This window comes from Equus quagga, chromosome 13 (genome assembly GCF_021613505.1).
Source record: "Equus quagga isolate Etosha38 chromosome 13, UCLA_HA_Equagga_1.0, whole genome shotgun sequence".
Classification (NCBI taxonomy): domain Eukaryota; kingdom Metazoa; phylum Chordata; class Mammalia; order Perissodactyla; family Equidae; genus Equus; species Equus quagga.
This window is the reverse complement of record NC_060279.1, coordinates 38952720-38976786: the sequence shown is the minus strand read 5'-3', so window position 1 is coordinate 38976786 and position 24067 is coordinate 38952720. Positions and strand designations below refer to the sequence as shown.

The 24067-nt window shown below is 43.8% G+C and overlaps 1 protein-coding gene across 2 annotated transcripts in view; it reads left to right on the top strand.

Moving 5' to 3' along the window:
* TDRD10 (tudor domain containing 10) overlaps nt 1–24067 on the top strand; it is a 47217-nt gene that overhangs the window by 18814 nt on the left and 4336 nt on the right. For both annotated transcript variants that reach the window (XM_046681490.1, XM_046681489.1), the window contains exons 5-8: nt 1192–1262; nt 1927–2083; nt 23353–23395; nt 23729–23810. In XM_046681490.1, the coding sequence (XP_046537446.1) occupies nt 1192–1262; nt 1927–2083; nt 23353–23395; nt 23729–23810 (353 nt within the window). The remainder of the gene's footprint in view (nt 1–1191; nt 1263–1926; nt 2084–23352; nt 23396–23728; nt 23811–24067) is intronic.

The window sequence follows — 24067 nt, the reverse complement described above, 5'->3', positions numbered from 1 at the left end:
GGGCAGCGCATCCGTGACCTTCAAGGAGGCGTCGCACGGGGCGGGACCAGAAGCCAGGCTGCAGGCGGTCAGCAGGGAGTGGGCGGAGAGGAAACGGAGGCATTAGGCGGAGACGGCTCTTTCTACAAGTTTGGCAGAAAAGAGGAAAAATAGGGTGTAGCTCAAAAGGGCATCAGGGTCGCGTAGACGTTATCTCAAAGGAGGGCGGTGCCCGTGTGGAGGCGGAGGGCCCAGACCAGCAGGTGGGAAGGGGCGGGGCGGGGCGGGGCGCTGGAGAGGGAGCAGCCTGAGGGCAGGTGAGGGGAAAGAGTTGACAGTGGATGTGGAGCCGCGTCCAGGGTCGGGGAACGGGAGGGATCCCGTGGCAGTGGTGGCCAGGCTACGTTAAGAGGCCGTGGGGAGGAGAGACTTGCAAAGAAGGTGTGGTGGATACCAGCAGCTTGATGGGGGCTGAGCGGTCTCAGCGCTCTGCCCTCTCTCCCCTTCTCTCTCTCCCTGACTTCCCTCTGCACCGTCGAGTAGATGGGGATCTCCTGTGCATATCCCCCACTGAACTGTAAGCTACTTGAGCGCAGGACTTGTATTGAATTCCAGTCAGTATCTGCTGTAACCCTCCGCATAAGGCTTGCATGTGGCGTGTGTTTGCTGAATGTCTGGTGAATGAATGCGTGAAGAAAGAGATGAAGGAAGGCTGCCGTGAATACAGGACAGCAGACGCAGTTGGCCTTGCCTAGGAGGTTTGGTTAGAGCCAGCTTCCCTGCCTGAGTAAAGAGGAAAGGGAGAGAGCCTAGATTCCTAATAAATTAAAAACCACTTCCTCCTGGAAGCCCACCCTGATCACCTGCTTTCCCTCCAGATCTGGGTTTCTTAGATACTCATCCTGTGTGCTCCTGTAGCCGTCTGCACTCCTCCTCGTGGAGTTTATCACCCTGTGGTGGAATGGTCTGTTTACTTGACTGTCTTGTCTCTAGCCCCGCTGGACTGGTGAGCTTCAGTTGAAGGTCGGGCTTATCTCTTTCTTGTCTCTGTGTTTGCGTCACAGCACAAAACCTGGCACACACGGCGCGTGAGACATTCTCTAAGTCTCTGTGCAGTTGATAGAGATGAGCTGGTTGGGGATCCGAAACCTCGAGAACTGGTTCTAAGTTTTGTCTCTGGGTCTCTTTCTCTTTTAAACGCTGCTGCTGTAGGAGGAAATTCGGTACCTTCTGAAGAACTTCAGCCCTCTCCATGTCCACAAAATCCAGAACGGCTGCAGATGGTAATGACTGTTCTTCCTGTGTTTTCTTTGGGAAGCAGCTCCTTTCCTCCTGGTCCCTGTTGCTGATGCACTGATGTTGCAGATGCACTGATGTTGCAGGCCAGTCAGCACCTCCCAAATCCACACCCACCACGACTTGGCAGAGTGACACTGGAAAACCCCCTTTCCATATCTACCCTCTCACCTGGCAGCTGATGCTGTCTTGTCAGGACAACCTCTGGTTAGAAGTTCAGAGACCCGGGTTTATTTTCGGTAACATCCTTGCTCTGTTTTCTGACTTGAGGCAAGTTACTGCACCTCCCTCAGCCTTGGTTGCCCCTCAAAACTGGACCTACTCACACTTTCCTGTGTTTTCAAGGCAGTAAAATTGCTCTGAGCCTTTGAGGGGAATAGTAAGAAAGAACCCCAAAGCTGCAGCCGTGTGGTGGAGAGGGCTAGAGTCAATGCACGTCTTCTGAGCCCCAGACGCCCAGGACAGTCTCTCCCGCCACCCAGCCTGGCCCAAGTCGGGACCTCAGTGTGGCTTGTTTGTGTCCTTGGACCAGCTCCCCTTCTGGGCCTCTGGGAGGATGGAGGAGACTGTTGCTCCGGCTCCGGCTAGCTGCCCTCCCGCATTCTGCTCTCTGTGATGTGCTCAGAGCTGCCCTCTCTCCTTCCTTTGCAGCTTCGCGTTTGTGGATCTGGGCTCTGTGCAGAAAGTGGCACTCGCGATCCAGGAGCTGAATGGGAAACTCTTCCACCAACGAAAACTGTACGTGAATTCAAACAAAAGCTCTCCCAAGAGGACCTCTGACGTGTCCGAGCGGCCGCAGGAGCTGCCGGTATGTCTTCTGGTCTCTCTGTGCTCTGGGTTGCTTTGTGTCCACTCTTCAGAGCTTGGCAGACCGTACTGTCCATCCTTCCATCCTCCTTCAGTCTCATCTTATTGTGGAGAAGGCAGGGGCTCGGATGAAATTAGGGAAACTTATGACCCTTGACAGTCAGAAGCCACGTCTGGTGCAGAAGACTTGGAATTTTTAAATAAAGAGAAGACTATTCTTGGCAGGGTCGAAAGGGTTATCAGGCAGTTCAGCCAGGGCTTTTCAACCTGGGATACTGAAATGGAATCTTTTGCTTGGTCAGTGTAGCAAGGATTAACTGAGTATCTATTGTTTGCACAGCCTTGTTCTGGCTGCTGGTGTGAGGTGTAAGACAAAAGAAAATAAAATCTGGTCCTTCTTGGCAGGAAGACAAATATTGCCAAAATATGAGGTATGGGAAGGGGGGAGTTAATGGTGCAGGTTGTGCATGTGGGGAGCTGTCTTTGTGGACAGAGAAGGGGAGGCCTCACCCAGGAGCTTCCCTCAGGTGAGGTGAGCCCATTCTCAGTAGGTGGAGGTGAACCAGGAGCAAAGGATCCCACTTCAGAGACTGTCATGGCCGCGTATACGAGGAAACCCAAACAATGGTGACTTAGAGAAGTTAGCCGTTCCTTCGTGTTTTCCATGGAAGAGGTCAGGAGTTAGGGATCCGTGGTTGGTATGAGAACGCCATGATGTTGTCAGGGTTCCAGGTAGGAAGAAGGGGACTGAGGCAGAGAGTAAGGGGCTGTGTCCTCATAAAAGGCACATTCTCAGAAGCCCTGGCCTCAATCCCGCTTATGTTTGTTGTAGAAAACTTCAATTCATGGTCTTAAATGCAAAGGAGGTTGGAAAATGTAGCTTTTAAAATAGGCACAGGGCGGGTCCCGTGGCTGAGTGGTTAAGTTCGTGCGCTCCACTTCCGTGGCCCAGAGTTCACCAGTTCAGATCCTGGGCGTGGACCTAGCACTGCTCATCAGGCCATGCTGAGGCAGCGTCCCACATGGAAGAGCTAGGATGACCTACAACTGGGATATACAACTATGTACTGGGGCTTTGGGGAGAAAAGAAAAAAAGGAAAATTGGCAACAGATGTTAGCTCAGGGCCAATCTTCCTCACCAAAAAAAGCACACGCACAAAAAATAAATAAAATAGGCACATTGTTGCTAAACTTAGAGTTCTGTCAGCAAGAAAAGAAAGAATGCATATTGGCAGGCAGTTAACAAGGTCAGCCACAGCTAGGGAAGTTGGAGATGGGGGTCGAGAGGCAGACTGGAATCACCACAATAAGATTGTCAGAGGTGGCCCCCTTTGCTAGTTCCAAACTATTTTTTTCTTTCTCTCTTTTTAAGCTGGTCTAGCTCTTTGGAAGGACAGGCTGTCAGGTTACACTACTTACTGACCTTTTTGGTTGCAGTCATCCACCCTTCTCTCCATCATGGCCCCTTATTCACTGATAACTTCAGCTTCTGGCTCCCTATCTGTCTCTCCTGTGATCACTCAAATTCAGTGTCCATGTGGATGTTCTGTCTGAGAGTCCAGCCCCTTATTTCCTAGACCACTGTATCTTTAATGATCTGTTTTTCTACTCAGTCACAGTTTCTCATTCTCGTAGCTACATGTCAGACTTCATTGTTGCTCTTAACTGAACATCCCCAAAATATCCATTTCAAGCACTGGACTCTGCCCTTCTCCCCTTCTTTGCAGCTCTCTTCCTCTAGAAGAGTGGGTCTCAAACTTAAACAGCATCAGAATAAACTGAAGCGCTTGTTGCACAGCTTGCTGAGCCCCACCCACAGAGATGCTGATTGCGCGTCTAGGGCGGGGCCTGAGAACTTGCCCAAGTGCCAGGTGGTGCTGGTGCTACCGGTCCTGGGACCACATTTTGAGTAGCAAGGCCCTCAGTCCAACCATTAGACACATTGGGACCCTAAATCCACTGCCCCCACCCTTTCTTCACTGTTTGAACCTCTCTTTACTCCCTCATTTCTCTTGTTAGATTTGATTCCCTAGTTATAACTACCTTAGTTTAAACGCCCTTAACTCACTAGGTCATATCTTGCAAAACCCCACTCCCGGTGGAACCCAGCCCTCTGCCTGTTCTGAAGCTGCCTGCCGAGCCTCTGAAGACTTTCACACCACCCTGCTCACTGGTCTCAGTTTATGTGTAGTCACAGCTTTCCCACTCTTCCAAACTGCCCTGTCTTGAAGTTCTTTAATCTTTTCTTCTATGTCCAATCTGCAATTAAGCCTATTTAATGAATTTTTTCATTTTAGTATATTTTCCAGTTTCCGTTTGGTTCTTTTTTCCCCCATTTCTTTGCTGAACTCTGTCATCTTTTCACCCATTGTGTCTACCTTTTCTTCTAGATTCTTTAATGTATTTACAATAGTTATAAAATCATTTTCTGCTAATTCCAGCATCTGGGTCAATTGTGGCTTTGCTTCTGTTGACATGTACCTCCTCGATTACGGGTCAAGGCTTCTTTACAAATAGAGTGATTTTTAATTCTATGTTGGATACTGTGGATGTTATATTGTAGAGACTTTGTAGTATGTTTTCTAAATAGTGTTAAATTTTTTTTCTAGCAAAAATGCAATTACTAGCTGATCTTTTGATCTTATTAAAATGGGTTTTCTTTGTTGGGATTGGTGTACTTCAGTTGGAGTCTTAGTTCTTGGGTGAAATCCTCTTCCTAAGGCTTGGCCTTGTATGGTCTCAGGTGCGGGTCGGGGTGCTTACCAAGCTCTCTCCACGCTGGCTGGGTTGGAACTCCGTTGTCTCCCCAGTGCTCTAAGACCTCTGATATCTGTGCTCTTCTCTCAGCTCCCTCTCCCCCACCCCCTACATCTGCTCTTCTCTCCAAGGCCTCCTAGAACTTGTCCTGCATGTGGGCGGCTTAGGATTCAGCCAAGGACCTGAGGTGAGCCCCTAGATTTCTGGGACTTTTCTGTGGCTCCTTTGACCCTGGTGGCCTGACCCATAAGTTCCTGATATCCAAATGTTTACCTGCATTTCTCCTGCCCCGAGAGACTGCCCGACGGCTCGGGCTCTGCTTCCCTTTGCTGTGGTTTGGAAAATGCCCCCCAGCAGAAGGCCAGAGCGAATGTGGCGCTCACCTCACATGCCTTCCTTTTCTCAAATTGCCCTCTGCTGTCCGCTATCATGAGGCCGTGCCAGCAATGGTTAGTTCGTATATCCTGCCTGGTTTTAGAATTGTTTGGGGTGGGAGAGTAAGTTTAGTCATGTCAGAACCAGATACTAGGAAAGAGTGTTATGGGGCTCACCTTGCTTCCTTTGGGATGCATGTAGTTTTCGAGGAACATTTACATCAGAAATAAGTAACCAAAAGATAAACATGAATTTCCATCCATTTGGAAATTTGAAAAAACATTCCTAAGTAAACCACACATGGGTCAAAGAAGAAATCATTGCAGAAATTTAAAAATACTTAGAACTTAATGATAAGGAAAATACTTCCCTGAAAAGTTGTGGACTATAGTGAAAGCAGTACGTGCCAGGAAATGTACAGTACTGAATGCTTAAGTGAGCAAAGGAGACGGCTTGAAAATTAATGAGCTAAGAGTTGATTGAAGAAGTAGATGAAAAGTAAAAATAAACTCAAATAGAGAGCAGACAATTTTTTTAATTAATTTATTTTTTCCTTTTTCTCCCCAAAGCCCCCTGGTACATAGTTGTATGTTCTTAGTTGTGGGTCCTTCTAGTTGTGGCATGTGGGATGCCGCCTCAGCATGGCTCGATGAGCAGTGCCATGTCTGAGCCCAGGATTCGAATCAATGAAACACTGGGCCACCTGCAGCGGAGCACGCAAACTTAACCACTCGGCCACGGGGCTGGCCCCAGAGAGCAGACAATTTTTAAAATGATGTTTTTAAAAATTTTAGCTGAGGGCTAATTTTCCTCAAAAAGACAAAGCAAAACAAAACAAATTTTATAAACAAAGCTACAGTTAGATGTCAGTTATATCTCAATAAAGCTGTGGGAGGGGAAGCATAAAAAATAATGCTACAATAGAAGGGATCAATAAAGCCAAAATTTCATTCTTTAAAGAGGTTAATGAAGTAGAAAAACCTTTGGCGTGATTAATGAAGAGAAAGGGAGAAAAGGGCATAAATAATATTAGTGATGAAAAAGAGATCGGTAGAGATTAAAATATAAGAAGATAATATGGTAATAAATTTGAACACTTAGAAGAAATGGACACATTTCCTAAAGTGCATCACTTTTAAAACTAGTAGAAGAACCCTGATGGTCCTATAACTGTGAAGTAGTTGAATCGTAGTTTATAATCTTCTCACAAAGAAAATACCAGGCTCAGGTGTTTTGTCGGCAAATTTTACCAGGTTTTCAAGCAACAGAGATTCCAGTATTATATAAGTTCTTCCAAAGAATAAAGTAAGAGAGATGCTCCCTGCCTCATGCTATGAGGCCGGTGTAACCTGGATGTCAAACCAGACAGGAGAGCATAAGAAAGAAAAATTGCGGGCTGCTTCCACTCACGAAGACATATGCAACGTTTCTAAACAAGATATTGGCAAAATGAAGTCAATGTTGGCTGATGAAGGTAGTGTCCTTCAATAAGGACAAGTTGTTTTTTTTCCTGAAAGATGCAAAAGTAGTTTAATATTAGAAAAACGATAAATCTTTCGCTACATTACCAGATTAAATGATGAAAACTGTATGATTGTCTTAAATAGACACAGCAAAAGCATTTGATTAAATTCACTAATTTATGATTTAAAAAAATTCTTGACAGCCAGAAATAGGTTATTTTTAGTTTGATAAAGGCTATGTACCAAAGCTCTACAGAAAATAATGTTTGAATGGAGAAACATTATAAGCCTTCTCTTTGGAAGCAGGACCGAGGTAAGTTGCCCACCATCACCACTTCTGCTCAGCATGGACTGGGGGTCTAGTTTTGTCTAGTAAGACGAGAAAAATAAGTTAAAGGCATGAATTTTGAAACAGGTGAAATAAAACTGTCATTATTTACAGATGATGTTTCTTTACATAGAAAAACTTACTTAATAAGGTAGCTGGTTACATAAGATCAAGGATACCCAAATCAATTGCATTTATGTTTGCCATGAATAAACAACAAAATATAATTTTAAAAATATAACTTTTACAAGAGCAATTAAAAATATTAAGGTACCTAGGAATAAATCCAGTGAAAGGTGAGCATGGCCTGTCTGGGGGAAATCACTGAACTTTACTGAAAATCTTTAAGGAAGATTTAAAATAAATAAGGAAAGTGCCATGTTCATGGATAGGAAGACACAATAAGTTATTCAAGAGTCATTTCTCCCCAAATTGTTCTATCTATTGTATGTAATTCCAATCAGAATTTCCACAGGTTTTCTCAGGAATGAGACAGGCCAATTCTAAAATTTAAATGAGACCAAAGCCTAATAATATTTAAGGCACTTCTTTCTGAAAAGGAAGATGGAAGGCCTTGCCCTACTAGAAGACATCGTGGTGTTGGCCTAAGGATGGACAGTATGACCAATAAAATATAGTAGCCCAAAAAGAGGCTCATGCAAATGCAGAAACTACTTATTCTGGTAGAGTTGTAGATCTCTGCTGAAAGCGTGGACACTTACTTCATATTGAACCAGGACAATTGCTTATTCATGTAGAAAAATATGAAATTATATCCCTCCTTTACCTCATGCACAAAAATAAATTCCAGATGGACTAGAGACTTAAGTATAAAAGACAAAACTTTAAAACTTTTTGAAAAATTATAGAAGAATATCTTTATGACCTCAGAGTAGAATAAGAATCGTTAAGGCATAAAGAATTAACTGAAAAAAAAAAAGATGGATGAATTAAAATTAAGAATTTACCTTCTTTGAAAGATAATATAAAGGAAAATAAATTCAAGCCAAAAACTGGAAGAAGATATTTGCAATAATATAACCAACAAAGGGTCCGGTCAGGGGTCAGCAGACTTTGGAGGGCAGTTCAGGTCCGGCCCGCTGCCTGTTTTTATGTTTCTGGCAAGATAAGAATGCTTTCAACTTTATATATTGAGATAATTGTAGAGTTACGTGCAGTTGTAAATAACAATACAGAGAAATCCCTTGTGTTCTTTACAGTTTCCCCCACTGGTAACATTTTGCAAAACAATAGCACAACCAGGTTATTGACGATGATACCGTCAAGACGCAGAGCGTTTCCATCACCACAAGGATCCTTCATGTTGCCTTTTTATAGCCACACCCACTTCCCTCCCATCCCCATTCCTGCCTTAACCCCTGGCAACAACTAATCTGTTCTCCATGTCTGTAATTTCATAATTTCAAGAATGTTATATAAGTGGAATAGTACAGTATGTAACCTTTTGGGATTGGCTTTTTACCGTCAGCATAATGTTTTGCAGATTCATCCAGGTTGTTGCATATATCAATAGTTCATTCCTTTTTAATGTTGAATAGTAGTCTGTGGTATGAATGTACCACAGTTTGCTTACCATTCACTCCTTGAAGGACATCTAGATCATTTCTAGTTTTTGGCTATTACAAATAAAGTTGCTGTAAACACTCATGTACACAATTTGCATGTTTCTCTGGGATAAATGCCCAAAATTGCAGTTGCCGAGTGGAACGGTCATTCATGCTTAACTATTTTAAGAAACAGCCATACTGTTTTCAGAATGGCTGTACTGTTTTACATTCCCCACTAGAAATGTATGAGGAGTTCTCTGCATCCCCTGCAGTGGTTGGTGTTGTCATTGTTTTCTATTTTAGCCATTCTGATAGGTGTATAGTGATATCTTATTATGGTTTTAATTTGCATTTCCCTAATGCTAATGTTGTTAACATCTTTTCGTGTGCTTATTTGTCATCATATCCTCTTCAGTGAAATATCTCATTTCTTTTGCCCGTGTTCTAACTGAGTTGTTTGTTTTTTTGTTGTTGAGTTTTGAAAGTTCTTTATATAATCTAGATATTAGTCCTTTGTTAGATGTGTGGTTTGCAAATATTTTCTCCTACTCTGTAGCTTGATCTTCTTAACAGATTTCTTGCAGAGCAAAAGTTTTAAATTTCAGAGAAGTCCAATTTATCAATTTTCCCTGTTTTTTATGTGTGGTGCTTTTGTTGTAAAGTCTAAGAAATTTTTGGCCAACCCTACATCCCGAAGGTTTTCTCCTATTTTTTTCCTAAAAGTTATATAGTTTTATGTTTTACATTGAAGTGCATGACCTGTTTTGAGTTAATTTTGTATAAGCTGTGAAACTTAGGTTGAGTTTTGTTTTTTGGCCCATAGACGTCCAAGTGCTCCAGCACCATTTGTTGGAAAGGGCATATTTCCTCCATTAAATTGCTTTTGCAGCTTATCAAAAATCAGTTGGGCATATTTGTGTGGATTTATTATGGGTTATTAGTTTTGTTCTATTGATATCTGTGTGTATGCCTCCGCCAATACCACACAGTCTTGGTTACTGTCGCTATGTAAGAGGTGTTGAAATTGGGTGGACTGATTCATTCTCCCTTATTATTCTTTTTCAAAGTTGTTTTAGCTGTTCTAGTTCCTTTGCATGTAAATTTTAGAATAATCTTGTCTACGCCTACAAAAACTTTGCCTGGGATTTTGATAGGAATTGCGTTAAACCTGTATGTCAGTTTGAGGAGAATTGCCATCTTTACTAATACGTCTTCCAATCTGTAAACAGAGTTTATATTTCATTTATTCAGATCTTCTTTGATTTCTTTCATCAACATTATGTAGTTTTCAGCATATAAATCCTAACATATTCTGTTAGGTTTATACTTAAATATTTCATTTTATTTGATTGATTGTAAATTGCGTTGTATTTTTGATTTCTGTGCCCACTTGTTCATTGGTAGTCCATAGAAATGCAGTTGATTTTTGTATGTTTATTTTGTATCCTCTGACCTTGCTGAACTCACCTATTAGTTCAAAGTTTTGTTTTTTCTTTTTTTGTGGATCCCTTGGGATTTTCTATGTAGACAATCATTTCATTTGCAACAGTGCCAGTTTTATTTTTCCCTTTCTGATCTATATGCCTTCTGTTTCTTTTTCTTGCCTTAGCACTAGCTAGAATTTCTAGCACTGTGTTGAATTATAGTAGTAAGAGTGGACATCCTTGCCTCGTTCTCTTAGGGTGGAAATCATTCAGTCTTTCTACACTAAAGTGTAATCTTATCCGTAGGTTTTTTTGTAGGTGCTTTTTATTAAGTTGATGAAGTTCTCCTCTATTTCTGTTTTTCCGAGTTTTTATCGTGAATGGGTGTTGGATTAGTTTCTTAGGACTGCCATAACAAAATACCACAAATGGGGTGGCTTAGAACAGCAGAAATTTATTGTCTCATAGTTCTGGAAGCTAGAAGTCCAAAATCAAGGTGTCAGCAGGGTGATGCTCCCTCTGAAACCTGGGGGGGGAGTCCTTCCTTGCCTTCCTGGCTTCTGGTGTTTGGCAGCAGTCTGCATTCTTTGGCTTATAGATGCATCACTCCAGTCTTCTGTCTTCACGTGGCATTCTCCTTATGTTTCTTCACAGTGTCTTCCCTCTGTATCTCTGTGTCTAAATTTTCTCTTTTTATAAGGACACTCATTGGATTATAACCCACCCAAGTGACCTCATTTTAACTTGATTACCTCTATGAAGACCCTATTTCCGAAGAAGGTCACATTCTGAGGTATTGGGGGTTAAGACTTAAACATATCCTTTTTGGGGTGGGGGGCATAACTCAACCTATAACATGTTGAATTTTGTCAAATGTCTTTTCTGTATTGAATGGTAAGATCATGTGATTTTTCTTCTTTAGTCTGTTCATATGTTGGGTTACATTGATTAATTTTTTCAAATATTGAACCAGCCTTGCATTCCTGGGATAAACCCAACTTAGTCATGGTGTATAATTATTTTTGTATATTGATAAATTCTATTTGCTAATACTTTGTTAGGATTTTTACATCTGTTTTCATGAAGGATCTTGGGCTGTAGTTTTCTTTTTTTTGTACCGTCTTTGGTTTTAGGATCATGGTAATACTAGCTATATAAAATGAACAGAGAAGTCTTTCCTCCTCTTGAAAGAGACTGTGTAGAATTGATGTTAATTCTTCTTTAAATGTTTAGTAGAATTCTCCAGTGAAACCATCTGGGCTTGGAGAATTCTTTTTTGGAAGGCTTTTTATTTATATATTTTTTTAAAGATTTTATTTTTCCTTTTTCTTCCCAAAGCCCCCCGGTACACAGTTGTGTATTCTTAGTTGTGGGTCCTTCTAGTTGTGGCATGTGGGATGCCACCTCAGCATGGCTTGATGAGCGGTGCCATGTCCGTGCCCAGGATCCAAACCAGCGAAACCCTGGGCCGCCAAAACGTAGCGTGTGAACTTCACCACTTGGCCACAGGGCCGGCCCCTGGAAGGCTTTTTTAAAAAATTAAGAAAAAAATTTTTTTAAAGATTGGCACCTGAGCTAACATCTGTTGACAGTCTTCTTTTTTCTTTCCTTCTTCTCCTCCCCAAAGCCCCCCAGTACATAGTTGTATATTCTAGTTGTGAGTGCCTCTGGTAGTGCTGTGTGGGACGCTGGCTCAGCATGGCTTGATGAGCAGTGCTACGTCCGCGCCCAGGATCCGAACTGGCGAAACCCTGGGCCACCAAAGCAGAGCACACGAACTTAACCAGTTGGGCACGGGACCAGCCCCTTGGAAGGCTTTTACTTATGAGTGCAGTTGCTTTAGTATCTATGAGGCTATTCAAATGATCTGTTTCAGATTGGGTGAGTTGTGATAGTTTGTTTTTTGAGGAAGTGGTAATTTTGTCTAAGTTGTCAAACTTAGTGTTTGACATTTATATTTGTATATATGTGTGTAGAGTTGTTCTTAGTATTCCCTATATTATCCTTTTGATGTCTTCGGTGTCTGTAGTGATATCCCATTTTGTTCCTGATACTGGTAATTTGGATTTTCTCTGTTTCTTTGTCATTCTTTCTGGATGTTTATCACTTTTGTTGATCCTGTCAAAGAACCAGCTCTTTGTTTCTCTTTTTTTTTTTGAGGAAGATTAGCCCTGAGCTAACATCTGCTGCCAATCCTCCTCTTTTTGCTGAGGAAGACTGGCCCTGAGCTACCATCTATGCCCATCTTCCTCTACTTTATACATGGGATGCCTACCACAGCATGGCTTGCCAAGCAGTGCCATGGCCACACCTGGGATCCGAACCCCCTAACCCTGGGCCCTGAAGTGGAACGTGTGAACTTAACCCTATATCACTGGCCGGCCCCAGCCAGCTCTTTGTTTCATTGATTTTCTCTATTCTTTTTCTGTTTTCAATTTCATTGATTTCTGCTCTTATCTTAATTACTTCCTTTGTTCTGTTTTCTTTGGGTTTACTTTGCTTTTTCTTTTTTGTTTTCTTTAGGGTCAAAGCTGAGGTCATTAACTTGTAACCTTTTTTATTTACTCATGTAGGCTTTTAGTGCTATAAATTTCTCTTTAGGTGATGCTTTACCCCACAAATTTTGATACTGTTTTTGATTTTCACGTTTGTTGTGTTTTCATTTTCATTCAGTTAAAAATATTTTTAATTTTTCCTTTTGATTTCTTTGTTCTGTGGGTTATTTTGAAGTGTGTTATTTACTTTCCAAATATTTGGAGATTTCCACATATTTTCTGTTACTGATTTTTGATTTAATTCTGTTGTGGTTGGAGAGAATATTTCATGAGTTGAATCCTTTTACATTTATTGAGAGTAATTTCTGGCCCAGGATACAGTCTGTCTTGGTGTATGTTGTGTGGGCATTTAAAGAGATGTGTATTCTGTTGTTGTTGGCTGGAGTGTTCTGTCCACGTTGATTGCATCCTGTTGGTCAGTAGTGCTGTTGAGTTCTTCTGTGTCCTTGCTGGTTTTCTCTCTAGTTGTTTTATCAATTGTTGAGAGAGAGGTGTTGAAGTCTCTAATTATAAGTGTGGATTTGTGTATTTCTCCTTTCAATTCTCTTAGTTTCTTGTTATATATTTTGCAGTTCTTTCTTTGGTGCATGCACCTTTAGGATTGCTTCGTATTCTTGGTAGAGTGACCCTTTTATAATTATGTAATATTCCTCTCTGTCTTCAGTAATTTTCTTTGTTCTGAGGTCTGCTTTATCTGATATTATTGTAGCCATTTCTGCTTTCCTTTCATTAATGTTTGCATGATATATCTTCTACTATCTTTTAACTTTAAACCTGCCTATATCATTACATTTGGAGTGAGCTTTTTTGTAGACAGCATATAGTTGGGTCATGTTTTTTAATCTACACTGCCAGTCTCCATCCTTTTTTTTTTTTTTTTGAGGAAGATTAGCCCTGAGCTAACATCTGCTGTTAATCCTCCTCTTTTTGCTGAGGAAGACTGGCCCTGAGCTAACATCTGTGCCCATCTTCCTCTACTTTATATGTGGGACGCCTCCCACAGCATGGCGTGCCAAGCGGTGCCATGTCTGCACCCGGGATCCGAACCGGCAAACCCCAGTCCGCCGAGAAGCATAATGTGCGCACTTAACTGCTGCGCCACTGGGCTGGCCCCTCCATCTTTAAATTGATGTTTAATGTAATTATTGATCTGTTGGGGCTCAAGTCTGCCATTTTATTTTTTGTTTTCTGTTTGTTCTGCTTTTTGTTTCTCTGTTTGCCTGTGATTTACTTGAACATCTTTTAGAATTCAATTTTGATTTATCTGTAATGTTTTTAAATGTGTCTCTTTATGTACCTTCTTATTTATTTTGTTTGTGAGAAAGATTCGCCCTGAGCTAACATCTATTGCCAATCTTCCTCTTTTTGCTTGAGGAAGACTGTCAGTGAGTTAACATCTGTACCTATCTTCCTCTGTTTCATGTGGGATGCCACCACAGCATGGCTTGATGAGCAGTTTTAGTCTGCACCCAGAATCTGAACCTGTGAACTCTGGGCCGCAGAAGTGGAGTGCACAAACTTAACCACTACACCACCAGGACGGCCGCCTATATACCTTTTTAAGTGGTTGCTCTTATACATACATAACTTACCTTACATTGTATATATTTAACTAATCATAGTCTCCGCCTGTCAATTTTACCAGTTTGAGTGAAGTGTAGAAAACCTACCTCCCTTTTCCCTCCTGTTTATAATATATTTGTCTTGTCTGTTTCCTCTGTTTCACTTAGAACCACATTAGACAGTGTTATAATTTTCATTTCAACTGTCAAGCATAATTTAGAAAACTCAGGAAAATGAAAGCCTATTGTATTTACCCATATTTTTTCTTACCATGTTCTTTCTTTCTTCCTGATGTTTCAGAGTTCCTTTTTTTATCATTTCCTTTTTGTTTAGAGAACTTCCTGTGGCCATTTTTGTAGGGTTGGTCTGCTAGTGATGAATTCTTAGTTTTCCTCCATTTGAGAATGTCTTAATTTCCCCTTCATTCCTGAAGGGTGTCTTCACTAGGTATACAATTCTCTTCTCTCAGCACTTGAGAAATATTGTGCCATTTCCTCTGGCCTCCATGGGTTCTGATGAGAAATCCGATGTCATTCAAATAGTTTTTCCTGTTTCGGAAATAGTCATTTTTCTCTGGCTGCTTTGAAGATTTTTTTCTTGGTCCTTAGTTTTCAGAAGTTTTTGTGTCTTGGCATGGATTTCTTTGAATTTATGCTATTCTGGGTTCACTCACCTTTTTGAATCTGTAGGTTTTTTAAATCTACTTTCTCTCTATTGTTCAGGTTGTGTAATTTCAATTGTTCTCTCTTCCAGTCACTGATTGTTTCCTGTCCCCTCAATTCTGTCATTTAGTTTATCTACTGGGCTTTTTATTTCAGTTCTTGTATTTTTCAGTTCTAAACTTCCCACTTTCTTTGTATTGTGCAATTTTTTGCTGAGACTTCTATTTCTTTCCTGAGGCTTTCTGTTTTCTCATTTGTTTTAAGGGTGCTTGTGATCATTTGTGGAAGCATTTTATCATGACTGCTTTAAAATGTCTGTCAGGTCACTCTAACGTCTGAGTCATCTCGGTGTTGGCAGGTTTTTATTGTCTTTTTTCATTTGGTTTAAGATTTCCTTGGTTCCTGGTATGATGAGTGCGTTTCAGCTGAAACCTGGGTGTTTTCTTATTGTTTTGTGAGACTCTGGCTTTTATGCAAACCTTCTGTTTTCTGGCTTTCTCTGGCTCCGCTCCAGCAGGGGACGCGGGGTGCTGCCTTCTCCCTGCCAGGTGAGGATAGAAGTCCAGGTTCCCCATTCTGCCTCCCAAAGCAGTGGCGGCTCCTTGTTTCTGTTATGGGGGTGGGAGTTCTGGTTCTCTGTGTTGTCTCCACTGACACCCGGGTGTAGGTGGCTTTGTTACCACAGGGGACAGTCCTGACTCTCCAACAGGGCTTCTCTGATGCCACCCCATGGAGGGGGGCTTATTAGTGCTGGTGGGTGTGGTCCTACTGATGCCACAAGGCAGGGGAAGTGTGGTGGGGGGCCTGGTTTTTGTTACTGGTTTGGGGGTTGAAATTCCTGGCTGCCTCCTTGGCCTTCTGTAACACAACGAGGTGGAGGTGTTAGGGTGATTCATCACAGCCCCTTGAGGGTGGAAGTCCAGGCTCCTCACTTGTCTCTGTTGGTGTGCATGGACATGGGGTCATTTGTGTGTGTGTGTGCGCGTGTTTAGCTGGAGTAGAGCAATTATTGTCTAGAAGTTTTCTGTCACGTTAGGCTGCCCCTTTTCTGGTCCTTTGGCTAGAGAGAACAGGATTTTGTTGAGACCTTTTTTTTGTCTGTGCCTGTTGGTGTTTCTGGATTCTTCAGTTCTAAGTCTAGGACATTGGAGGTGAGAAGAAAACCCAGGGAAAGCATCACTGTGTTGTCCCTTGGTCCCAGGATCAAAGTCATCTGTTTGTGTTACATGTAACGTCCAGAGTTTTTAGTTGTACTCAGCAGAAGGAATAGGAAAATGTAGATCTATGCCATCTTCCCAGAGTGGAAGTTCTAAGAATGGTCTTTACTTTTTTTTTTTTTTGAGGAAGATTAGCCCTGAGCTAACATCTGCTGCTAATCCCCCTCTTTTTGCTGAGGAAGCCTGGCCCTGAGCTAACATCTGTGCCCATCTTCCTCCACTTTATATGTGGGACGCCTACCACGGCATGGCTTTTGCCAAGTGGTGCCATGTCCACACCTGGGATCTGAACTGGCAACCCCAGGCCGCCAAAGTGGAACGTACACACTTAACCCCTGCATCACCGGGCCAGCCCTGTTCTTTACATTTTTAAATTGGGGTTGAGGAAAACAATCAAAAGAAGAACACTATTTCATGACACATGGAAAGTGTATGAAATTTAGATTTCAGTGTCCAGAAATAAAGTTTTATTGGAAAACAACTTCAACCACTCGTTTACATATTGTCTCTGCTTCACACAACAACAGCAGAGTTGAATAGTTGAGATGGAGACCATGTGGCCACAAAGCCTAAAATATTTACTCTCTGGCTCTTTACCGAAAAAGTTTGTTGGCCTCTCGATTAAGATCTAGAATTTTTTCTTTTAAATTTTTTTATTATTATTATTTGTTTGGTGAGGAAGTTTGGCCCTGAGCTAACATCTGTGTCAGTCTTCCTGTATTTTGTATGTGGGACGCTGCCGCAGCGTGGCTTTATGAGCAGTGTGTAGGTCTGTGTCCAGGATCTGAACTCGTGAATCCTGGGCTGTCAAAGCAGAGCACACAAACTTAACCACTATGCCACTGGACCAGCCTCAAGATTTAGAATATTTTTAAAAAACAAGCAAAGGTAAAGCAAAATGAAAACTCCTAGAAATCAGTGAGAAAAGGAAACAACCTGTTGGAAAATTGGGGAAGAGCTAGGAATAGGCATTTCATAGATAAGGACACATAAAAGCCAACAGGATCATATTGTCGGGCTGTGCTGTGGGCCTTTGTCATATGCTTACCACGGCATGGCTGGTTCTGAGAACACTCAGGCTTGTGGAGCTGTTCCACTATCTGCTCCCAACCCAGTCAGCCACCTTCGAAGCTACTGGTTTTCACAGCTTTGCCTGCTCTGGTAGAACTTTCCGCCGGAGGAGCTGGGAGTGGAGAAGCTCTAGACAGAAACACTCAATCATACTGTTCTTATTCAAGTGCCTGTAGCCTCTTGCTGTTACTGTTTTTTAATAGACACTCTCAACTTGTTGTATGCTTCTGGTCAGTTTCCAGAGTCCCGAAATGGTTGTTTTTGACAATTTTGTCAAATGTCATCATTGCTTTTGAGGGAGAGGATTTATCAATTGAAACATTTTGTAGTAGGATTGTTTTAGAGAGAGAAAAGATAAAATTAGACCATCAGCTTCATTGGTGCAACATATACGTCCAGGAAGAACCAGGTCACCACCGGGGAGAAAGTATCAAGTGATATAACAGACTCTCCCAAGAGTGAAGGATAGGAGTTTTCAGATTGAAAGCAACCAGTGAGTGCCCAGGATAATGAATGGGAAAATAAAAACCGACATCAAGGCACATTATAGTGTATTTTAGAATATTGGGATAAAGCTTCAGAAAGAGAATCCAGGGGCCGGCCCCATGGCCGAGTGGTTAAGTTCGTGCGCTCCACTTTGGTGGCCCAGGGTTTCATTGGTTTGGGTCCTGGGCACGGACATGGCACCACTCGTCAGGCCACATTGAGGCGGTGTCCCACATGCCACAACTAGTAGGACCTGCAACTAAGATATACAACTATGTACAGGGGGGATTTGAGGAGATAAAGCAGAAGAAAAAAAAAGAGAATCCACATTGAAGGGTATGAGATTGTGTGGTGTCACTGAATTCTGCAGGAAGATGATATGTAACCTGAAATCTGTTCTCAATCAAATCAATCTAGAATTTAGGTAGAATAAAGACTTATTCAGAAATGTAGGGTCTCAAAAAATGTATACCCCATGTACCTGTTCTCAGAAAGCTATGGAGGAACGTGTTCCAATAAAATTAAGCAGTAAGCCAAAAAATGAGGTGATCTGGGAGTGCGAGATCCAACCCAATAGAGGGACCAGAGACTCCCCAGATGATGACAGAGGGGTACAACACTTGTGCAGCAGCCAGTCCAGGACAGGGCAGGACGGTGTGAAACTCTGGGGTGATGTTTGCCGAAAGAAAAATGGAAAATTGAGCACAGAGGTGTTATAAAGAGCCATTGGAGGTGTGTGGGGAAACCTAACTAGAGATTTAAGGAAATCCGTGTAAATAGAGGGAGGAAAAAAAGGCAGTTAAGGGGCTGGCCCCGTGGCCGAGTGGTTAAGTTCGCGTGCTCTGCTGCAGGCGGCCCAGTGTTTCGTTGGTTCGAATCCTGGGCGCGGACATGGCACTGCTCATCAAACCACGCTGAGGCAGCGTCCCACATGCCACAACTAGAAGGACCCACAACGAAGAATACACAACTATGTACCGGGGGGCTTTGGGGAGAAAAAGGAAAAAATAAAAATCTTTAATAAAAAAAAAAAACAAAAAAACAAAGGCAGTTAATTCCTGGGGAAATGGCTGTATAAGAATAAAAATAATATAATATAACTTGATTCAGCAGCAATTCGTGTTTACGTAGTCACATAATAGAACACTGGAGGGTTTGAGCAGGGAGCAACATAACTGGATTTAACCAATTTACGTTAAATCATCAACTTTATTGAATTATTCGGTAAGTATACTTATTGAAGTATAACTTGCAGAAAGTAAAATGAACCCATTTTAGGTGTACAGTCGGATGGATTTTGACAAATGTATGCAGCCACGTAACCTCTATCACGATCGTATATAGAACATTTCGGTCACCCGGAAGCCCCTCTCATGCCCTTTCCCTGTCTGTCAGTAACTCCCCGCCTTGTGGCCCCAGGCAACCACTGATCTACTTTCTATCACTTTAGATGAGATTTATCTTTTCCAGAGTTTCATGTAAATGGAATCATGCTGCATGTGCTTCTTTGTGTCTGGCTTCTTTCACTCAGCAGAATGTTATTGGGATTCATCCATGTGGTTGCACCATCAGCAATTCTCTTTTTTATTGCTAAGTGGTCTCCTGTTGTATGGATGGGCCACCCTTTGTTCATTCATCTAGATTTACGTTTTAAAGGGACCCTGTAGAATAGATGCCAGGGGCCAGAGTGGAAGCAGCAAGACCTGTCTCACGTGGTCCAGGTAAGACATTAAAGTGCCTTGTCATGCCAGCCCTGGTGCTGTACCGCAAACTCATCAAGCACATCCCCACCTTAGGGCCTTGGCCCTGCTGTTCTCAGCCCACAGGCTCTCCTCTCCGCTGTCTGCAGGGTTTGCTTTCTCGCTTCATTCAGGTCTCTGTTCAGCTGTCACCAACCCCCTCTCGCCCAGCACTCTTCGTCCCCTCTCCTTACCCTGTGTTTCTTCATTGCCCTTATGGCCACCTGACGTTATTCCTGTTTGTATTCTTACTGTCTGCTGCCCCCACCAAAGTGTGAGCTTTATGGCGGCACTGTCTAGAACGTACACATTTTATAAGTGTTTGTAGAGTGACTAAATGTGGGCTCCCTGAGAACAGGGTCTGTGTCTTTCGTCTTTGTCACTCTGTGCCTGGCACATAGTAGAAATGCAAGGTCTGTTGGACGAAAGGGAAGCAGTTGAGGGTTAAAGCTGTAAATAGTAAATTTCCACCAGAATGTGCCTTTCAGGTGCTGTTCTCCAAGTAGACAGGGGCCTAAAAAAGAGATGGCCCAGGGTGACAAGCAGCGGTCCATGGTGTGGCGGTGAGCGGACTTGGAGGCTGCAGGCAGGGGGGCCGTCACTGTTCTGAGTGTTGCATGAGCTGCACCCCTGCTGAGTGGTGGTGTGAGGGCTTCTCCCCGGCGTGGGTGGGGGAGCCAGTGGGCCCTCCTCCACCCCAAAGCCTCTGGCCACTGACCTTCGTGTGCGCTGCATCTTTTCTCCCACTGCTCAGACTCCCCAGCGTGATTCTGGAGCAGGCTACCTCTTAGAACACTTGACCAGCTGGCAGAAATGTCCCAGACAAAGTAAAGAGACCATTAACAGCTGTTGATTGATCTGGGCAGGAGGGTTACTGTGCTTGTGGCAACAATAGAACTTAATTAAAATCGGCTGGTTTGGCAGCTCCTGAGATGCTGCCTTGATCTCTGTTGCTTCCAGGTGGCCGCTTCTGGGTTACAAACACATCCTGAAATTGGAGGTTTGTTTCTGGGTGACGTGCCTGCTCTAGTGGTTGGATGATGATTAGGTAGATTTTCCTCTGAAACTTAATGTCAAAACAGGGTTGTTATATTTATGTCTTAAATCATTAGGAAATAATGATTAGACCCAAAATGGTTTAAAATGTTTCTGTATTAATAATAATTTTTAGCTTGAAACTGCTGGTGATAATTGGTTCTTGGGGTTGGTATTTAGAATGGTCTTAGGAGATTCTAAATAAAAAGATACCGTACGTGCTTGGCTAGAGGATGATTTTCAGCTCTGTCACTCTGCTGTGTTGTCGGCGCAGAGGAGAGGCAAAGGGCTTAGCTTGGAGACTGGGTCTGGGTCTCATCGGTTGACAATGGTAGTTAGGCTTCCTGGAGGGCTCATTCTGCAGGCTCTGTTCTAATCGCTTTGCTGTGTGAACTTGTCTAATTACAGCAGGAGGTGCTGTTACTCTCCTGTCTTGCAGGTGAGAACACCAAGTAACTGTCCCAGAGTTAAGGAGCCAGTCAGTTCTGGAACCAGGACTGGAGCCCAGACAGTCTGACTCCAGAACCCGCACTTTGGACCACTCTCACACTGCTTCCATTTATTCCACACCTGCTGCATGTCGTGTCCTGAACAGATGCTAGCCCACTAAATCCTCACCTCAGCGCAGGTGTGATTCACGCTGTAGAAGAGGAAACCAAGATTTAGAGGATTAAGAATTTGCCTCAGGTCATTTCTCCTTCCTTCCTTTCTCCCTCCCTCCCTTCTTTCCTTCCTTCCTTCCAACATATATTTACTGAGAGCTTAGTATGCACTCGGCATAACCCCATGTTCTAGGCCCTGGGGTCACGTAGTGATCAAGGTAATTGTCGAAAGACAAATGTGATTCACATTCTCGTGATGCTTGTATTCCAGTGGGAAGAGACGTACAATAAACCAATAAATAAGTAAACAAATAAGAATATGCCGGATAAGTTACCAGAGAATTAAAATAAGGTGATGTGATGAAGACTGAGAGGTTACTTCTTTAGATGGTTCTTAGGGAGGCCTCTTTGTAAGGAAGTGACACCTGAGCTGAGATCTGGATGACAAGTCAGAGCCAACCACGTGAAGACCAGAGGAAGAACATTCCAGACAAGGGAGCGCCTACAAGTACCCAAAGGTGTGAGATGGTGGGTGAAGGGGAGAGTGGGCAGAGAGGAGGTCAGTGGAAAGGAGGGTCAGATCATGGGAGCCTTGGTGAGCCAAAGTGGAGACTCTGGCTTTATTTGTAAGCACAGTGGGAAGATGTTGGAAGGTTTTCGTCAGGGGAGTAATGGGATCTGATTTTTGTTTGTAAGAGATCGTGTTGTCCGCTGGGTGGTGATTGGATTGTGGGGGCCAATGTGGCATCAGGAAATTCTTTGGATATCTGGTAAGAAATGGCAATGGCTAATATTGGGGTGGTAGATACAGAGAGAAGGGAGTACGTGGGTTCAGGTGTGTTTTGGAGGAAGAGGTGGCTTGCTGATGAATTTGATGTAGGGAGCTAGGGAGAGAGGAATTTGGCCTGAACCACTAGGTAGATAATGATGCAATTTACTAAATTTGAGAAAGCTGGGTGAAGGAGCTCGGGAGAGGGTCTATTGTAGACCTGCTGAGTTTGTGTGTCTCTTAGCTGTCCCATCAAATGGGCATCTCCGTAGTCAAGTGGAATTCCAGAGAGTGATTAGGGCTGGAGATCTGGATTTGGGAGTCTGTGCTGTACTGTTGATACATAAAACCGTGGAACTGGAGATGACCTTGGAGAGAAGGTAGATGGAGGAGAGGACTAAGTCCTGGGATGTGCTGGCACTTACTGGTTGAGCTGAAAAGAAAGAGAAGGAAAAGAAAGTGAAAGAGAAGGAAAACGAGATGTGTGCAGTTTCAAGGAAGACGAGAAGAAGTGTTTCTGGAAGGAGGGAGTGGGTAGCATACTACAAGTAAATTTAGAGTGGAGAACATGAAGGTCATTGCTGACCCAGGGCAGGGCCATTTCAGGGAAGCCTGACTGGTACGAGTTGAAGAGAAAATGTCAGGTGTGGAAGTAGACAGGCCTCTAGACAACACTTTTAGTGAAGGCGGCAGAGAAAGGTGGTAGCCAGAGGGGTCAAGTCAGGGTCTTTTCAAATGTGGAGAATAGAGCATGTTTGTTTCCTGGTGAGAGGCGTCCACATGGGAGGGAGAGAGCAATGGCTGAGAAAGAGGTCCTGGCCGCAGGGGTGCTGTCCTCAAGAAGGCATGATGGTGCGAGACAGTGGCCATGGTAAGTAACAGGAGGGATGGTTGAGACAGTAAGCGAGGGGGAATTCGGTGGTTTGGGTGGTGAGAAGATGAGGGACTTCCCACCTGAGTACTTTCGGTTTTCCCGGATGAAGGGGTATAAGCTTGTCAGGTGGGGCTTGGGTGGGGAGTGTGGAGGGTTTGAAGAGAGGAGAGGGTGTGAAGTGGTCCATTGGGAGAGGAGGCAAGTAGACCTTCTAGGGGCTCATGGCGGGAGTGCAGCCTTGTGTCCATTGGCGAACAGTGGTCATGTATGTTCTCCAGCAGCAGTCAGCGGTGATAAGCGGCAGATACGTGTGTTTAACTGGGGCTGGGGGTTCCAGGTGAGAGCACTGGAGAGAGGGGAGCCAGCGTGGGTTGAGGGGCTGCAGGGTGTAATGAGTGGCAGGGCACCCAGGCCTTTCTGTCCCCACCCAGCCCTGCTTCCAGCGTAACCATTTCCCCCGCTTTCTCCTCTTTCTCCCTCTGAGAAGTGCCAGCAGGGACTTCCCAGGCTAAGCAGTCCTGGACTTCTGGGACTCAGTCCTGATGGAGTACCCCCAGCGCCACCTCCCTCCCTCCCGTCCGTTTCTGAACGTTTCTTCTTTGGTTGGCTCAGGATCCCAGCGAGAGAGGGGAAAGTGGGGGTGTCCCAGAAGTCTCCTAAAGCCTGTGTCAGCGAGGGGCTGTTGCTGCTCTGTCTCCCCATCTGCTTGGATGGGTTCAGCTATAAATCAATGAAATAAATACTGCCATGCCTGAGGGATACCTTTTCCTTTTCTCCCTTAGGTTTTGGAGAAGGCTTCTGGTCAAGGATTTGCCAAAAGCACTGGTGAGACCCGGAGTGGCCATCTCTTGCCTGCAGTGTCTCTAGAGCTCCCGATCTACTTTGCCCAGCCTCCTTTCCAGCTTTGTTCCATGTTTGCCCTCAGTGTAGGGAATGCCCCTTTCTGTTGCTCTAGGATGCTTTCTTGATTGAGGAATATCCTCCAGGACACCCTCCCCATCCAGCGGAGGGTCTGAAGGCTGAGCTGGAAGGATGTGGCTTCAAAGCCCATCTTATCCCACCTCTGCGGGCAGGCCAGGGCCTCAGGGCGGGTGGAGTGGGGCACACAGTCCGCTGGGGAGCCCTGCTGCCTCTAGGACTTGATCTTCTGGTTTCCAGCTTGTACACAGCTCACTCCTAAAGCTTCTGGAGAGACGGAGAAACCGAGGACAACCTTCTTTGCAGTTCCCATGGAAATGAGGTGAGCGGAGGTGTAGAGAGACCACCGGGGCAAATGGCGACTACAGACATGGTTCATTCCCTGGAGGATGGGGCCAGGAATGATGCTGGTGGGGGATGAAGTTTTCAGGAACGCCTGCACAGACCCAGGCGCTAAGGCTGTGACTTCAGACCCACAGTGACTTAAAACATCTGTCTCCACTTATGTACAGTGAGGGCCTGTGACTCTCCTCCCCTGGGTGCCATGAGATCAGCGGGTCCACAACATCTTCTGCTTAT